This window comes from Nelumbo nucifera, chromosome 3 (genome assembly GCF_055504915.1).
Source record: "Nelumbo nucifera cultivar China Antique chromosome 3, China Antique-T2T, whole genome shotgun sequence".
Taxonomy (NCBI): domain Eukaryota; kingdom Viridiplantae; phylum Streptophyta; class Magnoliopsida; order Proteales; family Nelumbonaceae; genus Nelumbo; species Nelumbo nucifera.
The window spans coordinates 36,146,960-36,151,170 of NC_142651.1; the positions used below are offsets into that span (position 1 = coordinate 36,146,960).

At 40.5% G+C, this 4,211-nt stretch overlaps 1 protein-coding gene across 1 annotated transcript; it reads left to right on the forward strand.

Moving 5' to 3' along the window:
• Positions 1-237: 237 nt before the first annotated feature.
• LOC104593126 (WAT1-related protein At3g30340-like) lies at positions 238-3,681 on the forward strand. The gene is made up of 6 exons (XM_010252835.3): positions 238-496; positions 953-1,015; positions 1,155-1,271; positions 1,371-1,779; positions 1,925-2,076; positions 2,190-3,681. Exons 1-6 carry the CDS (start codon positions 303-305, stop codon positions 2,326-2,328), a joined length of 1,074 nt encoding a protein of 357 aa, XP_010251137.1. The 5' UTR covers positions 238-302; the 3' UTR covers positions 2,329-3,681.
• Positions 3,682-4,211: the final 530 nt, after the last annotated feature.

The following is a 4,211-nucleotide window of genomic DNA, read 5'->3' on the forward strand; positions in this document are numbered from 1 at the left end:
AGTGGAGAGTGGAGAGTGGAGAGAAAAAAATATGAAATAGTGATCGAAAAGCGTGGATGTGATTGGAATTAAGAATTTTATTCTTGCTTTAATCTGCTTAGCTTATTCTAGACTCTAGAGTGTATTTGACTCTACTAGCTATGTACAGTACACAGAGAAGCAGACGCTAGTTTGTTTACAGAAGGCTACAAATACGAGCTGGGGCGGGAATGAATGAAACAGAGAGAGCGAGTGAGGCCTGGCTAGCTGAAGAGGATTAAGCAGAGAAGAGTGAAGAGAGAGAATTGTATTTGTAATTTTGTATGGGCGGAGGGATGAAGTGGTGGGAGGAAGGGAAGCCTGTTGTTGCAATGCTGGCTGTTGATTTCGCCTTGGCTACTGTGAATGTATTCCTCAAGAAGGCTCTTGACCAGGGAATGAACCATCTGGTTCTCATAACCTACCGACAGTGCGTTGCCACCGTCTTCTTAACCCCTATTGCCTACTTCTGGGAAAGGTGCGTACCAGTGTACTGAGGCATACTCATGACTCATCCCTTCTTTTTCGGGTTTGGGTTAGACAGGATCCAACTTCAAGTTGGGCTTGGGTCCAATAATATATAGCTTTAATTAAACTACTTTCTTTTCCATTCATTGCAAATGGACCCATGGTCATGGAATTGGCAATTTGGCACCCGCTATATATATATAGTTGATGTCTTAACTGAACTTCTTCTCCAACCAACTCCAGGCCGGCTTCAGGAGTACAAAGACAAATGTGCAGAGTGCAAATTAAACCTTATATTTTGTATGTATTTGCACGGTACATATTTGTTTTTGTACTCTTTCCAAATTAAGCTAGCTAAAAGTGTCTTGATTTTTCACATGATGCAATTTTACATCACTTGAGCTGCTTCTTTTTCATCTTCTTTCAATACAAATGTACAAGATAAACTTGATCAATTTGGTTGCAGGAAAAGCAGGCCCAAGCTCACGGGTCGCATTTTATTCAATCTTTTCTTAAGTGCAATGGCCGGGTTAGTGACACTGACATGTACAAACCTAATATATATATATAGCAGAGCAGCAGCTATTGGCTTATTGCTCTGCTGCTGCTGCTGCTGCTGCTGCTGTTGTTGTCTAATATGGTATTTCATCACTTATAATATTGTATAGGGCAACATTCACACAATACTTCTTTCTTCTTGGAATACAATATACATCTGCCACCTTCTCCTGTGCTTTCATCAACCTGGTGCCTGTGGTCACATTTTTGATGGCTCTGCCATTTGGGTATGTATAGAGTAAGACAATTAACATATCCTCGTTCCTCCGGACAGTAGATCATCAATTATATATACTTAATTGGGTTTTTCCTTTCATGCACAACAGTCTAGAGACAGTAGACCTAAAGAGCAAAGGTGGGATTGGGAAGGTGTTGGGGGCACTAGTGTGTGTGGGAGGTGCCATGTTGCTGGGACTTTACAAAGGAGTAGCATTAACAAAACCTTCAAATCCCCAAGCCCTAACTCATGCCAACAGCCTTAGTCCGAGCAAGAGGGCAGAGAGATGGAGGAATATTGGTACATTGGCCTTGGTCGCTGGCTGCACCTTGTGGTCTTCTTGGTTCTTCATCCAAGCAAGGATTGGCAAGCAATACCCATGCCAGTACTCCAGCACCACCTTCATGTCATTCTTCAGTGCTCTTCAATCCGCTACGCTCAGCTTGGTTGTGGGCGGAAGGGATTTTTCCTCGTGGATTCTTTCAAGTAAAGTTGAGATGTTAACTGTCTTGTATGCTGTAAGTATATATATATATATCAATATACTCTTATTTAGATCGCATCTCTCTCTCTATTTAGAAATTAATTAATAATTTCTGGCAACAGCCCACAGAGTTTTCTCTGATGAGCTTTTAATTAATTTCTATCAATGTGAAATTGCAGGGAATAATGGGATCAGGGTTGAGCTTTGTGGGGATGTCCTGGTGTGTAAAGAAAAGGGGTCCCCTCTTCACTGCAGCATTCAGTCCTCTCATTCAGGTCGTTGTAGCCATGTTTGATTTCTCCATTCTGAATGAACAACTTCACCTGGGAAGGTGTGTTGTTCTCTCATCTCTACTTCTCTGGCCACTGCCCACCTCCATTTTTTTTTTTTCTATATATACACCTAAAACTGATCAACTTTCTTTGTGGGCATTGTGATGGACAGCGTCTTGGGATCAGTCCTGGTGATTGTTGGCCTGTATACCCTTCTGTGGGGTAAAAGCAAAGACGCCCAAAATTGCGCAATTAAGCAACCCCAAGCACCCGATGATCAGGAGCAGGAATATCAAGAGCAACCAGTGTAATTAATTAATGAATTCCTGGTGTTAATCGACACAAATTATCAAATCATGTCTAATATAGTTCAGGAATTTTGTTGGGCCTTGTAGTTGTAACTTATTCTCAGACATTTTCTAAATAGTCTTGTACGACTGTGTTACTGTGCTGAAATTTCATATATGGGCGCCTCGCGTCCAGACAATCCTCCACTTCAGTCTCCATTAACACACCGAAATACATACATATATACATTCAGTCTAGCTCTAGCTACCACTTAATAATTTAATTGTGGATACTGTCGAAATGCATTGTAACCATGAAATTAAATTAACGTACCCCAATTAAGCAATGACACAAGTTCCATAAACTCATAAAGACATATATATATGTAAACGTATGTATGTATGTATGTATATGAGTACACATACGTACACACAACATTATTAATGTTGATAATACGTACGGTATCTATTGTCTATACCAAAAAGGTTATTGATAGTAGTAAATATATAATAAAACTAATGGGAAGACGTATACGAATACGTGCTTGTATTTGTATATTTCAGTTTTCATGCCTCGCCATCGCCACTTCTACTGTCATCATCGGAGAGCTGGTGATCAGTTTTGGAAGAGTTTCCTCGTTCTTTCTTTCTCCCCTTCCTTCCTTGCTTCTCCGGCCCCTTATGCTCTTCTCTCTGATCAACAGAGTCCGACATTTCCAGGTGAACACCCGGATCACTGGAGCTGTAGCTCCCACCCAACATGATGGAGTTATTGATGGCCTGGAAATTGCTGTTCACGTAAGCGCCCATACCCTCGCCCATTGATACCTTGTGAGGATCAGACGACATCTCATCCAAATCCGATTTCATTGTCGCTCCGGTGTTGCTCCCGGCGAGGGTGATGACACTCGAACCACGCTCATCTTCGTCGACCCCATCCCCTATCTGGCGTCTGGACCCAGTGAGGCGGTTCGTTATTGCAGAGACCATGTCCCGGACTTCGCGATCCAGTTGTTTCTGCTGCAGCTTCTCTCCTTCAGTGCTGGAGTGGCCGAGCCTCTTGGGGTTGCTGGACTCAAGAGTCATGGCTTAAAGATGATGATGAAGGTATTACGGCGACGGTGGTCGTTTGCTTATCGATCGGTGATAGTGATTGTAGTATGCAGTGTTTTCTGGGGAAAGGGTTTATGAAGGGAAGCTTCGGGTGTCACTGTTGCAGTAGTCGTCCGAGGAAAGAAAAAGGAGGTGGGTCGCAATTCACATCATCACATGCCACAGAAAGAAAAAGAGACTGAATCAAATGGAGTTCTTTACCCACTCTGAGAGACAGGCATCGCTTCAAGGATTTGGTTTCGATTTAATGCTTTTGTGCCCATTACGCAGCTTTAAAGCTTAAATTAAGAGCAGTACATGCATAAATGCAAATCCCTCTCACTACCAAATCTTCCTTTCTTTTTCATTTACGTTTTAACTTTAATCAACACTAGACACCTATTGAATTTCAATTTTGGAAACCTCTGTAACGAGATCCTTTTGAAACTTTGGAAATTCGGATGAGTTTTTTTTTTTTTATAATTTTAATTAATAAAATCTCAAACTCAAAATTTCAGCCAAAATTAATAAACCCGCCTGATATTTTTCACATATCATTTTGGCGTCAATAACCGAAGATCACTAAGACCATTTTTTAATTATATATATATATATATAAACTTTTTTGAAGTAAAAAAATTTAAAGTTTAAAGAAAAATATTTTCTTAGAACATGATAAATTGATAACCATGTCCTTTTATCTATCTATACCATATAAAGGTGATTCTTGCCTTGGTTCCTATGCAATCTAGAAAAAAAGTTAATTAAGGTGATGTTTGGCAAGGATGTAGATTCTTCTTTACAAATTTTTAAAA

What these genes read in the sequence shown, in the direction of transcription:
- LOC104593126 (XM_010252835.3), top strand. Translation starts at nt 303, where the DNA reads ATGGGCGGAGGGATGAAGTGGTGGGAGGAAGGGAAGCCTGTTGTTGCA. An exon ending in ATTGCCTACTTCTGGGAAAG is followed by an intron (nt 497 to 952) that starts GTGCGTACCAGT and finishes ATTTGGTTGCAG; the next exon opens with GAAAAGCAGGCCCAAGCTCA. An exon ending in TGTTAACTGTCTTGTATGCT is followed by an intron (nt 1,780 to 1,924) that starts GTAAGTATATAT and finishes GTGAAATTGCAG; the next exon opens with GGAATAATGGGATCAGGGTT.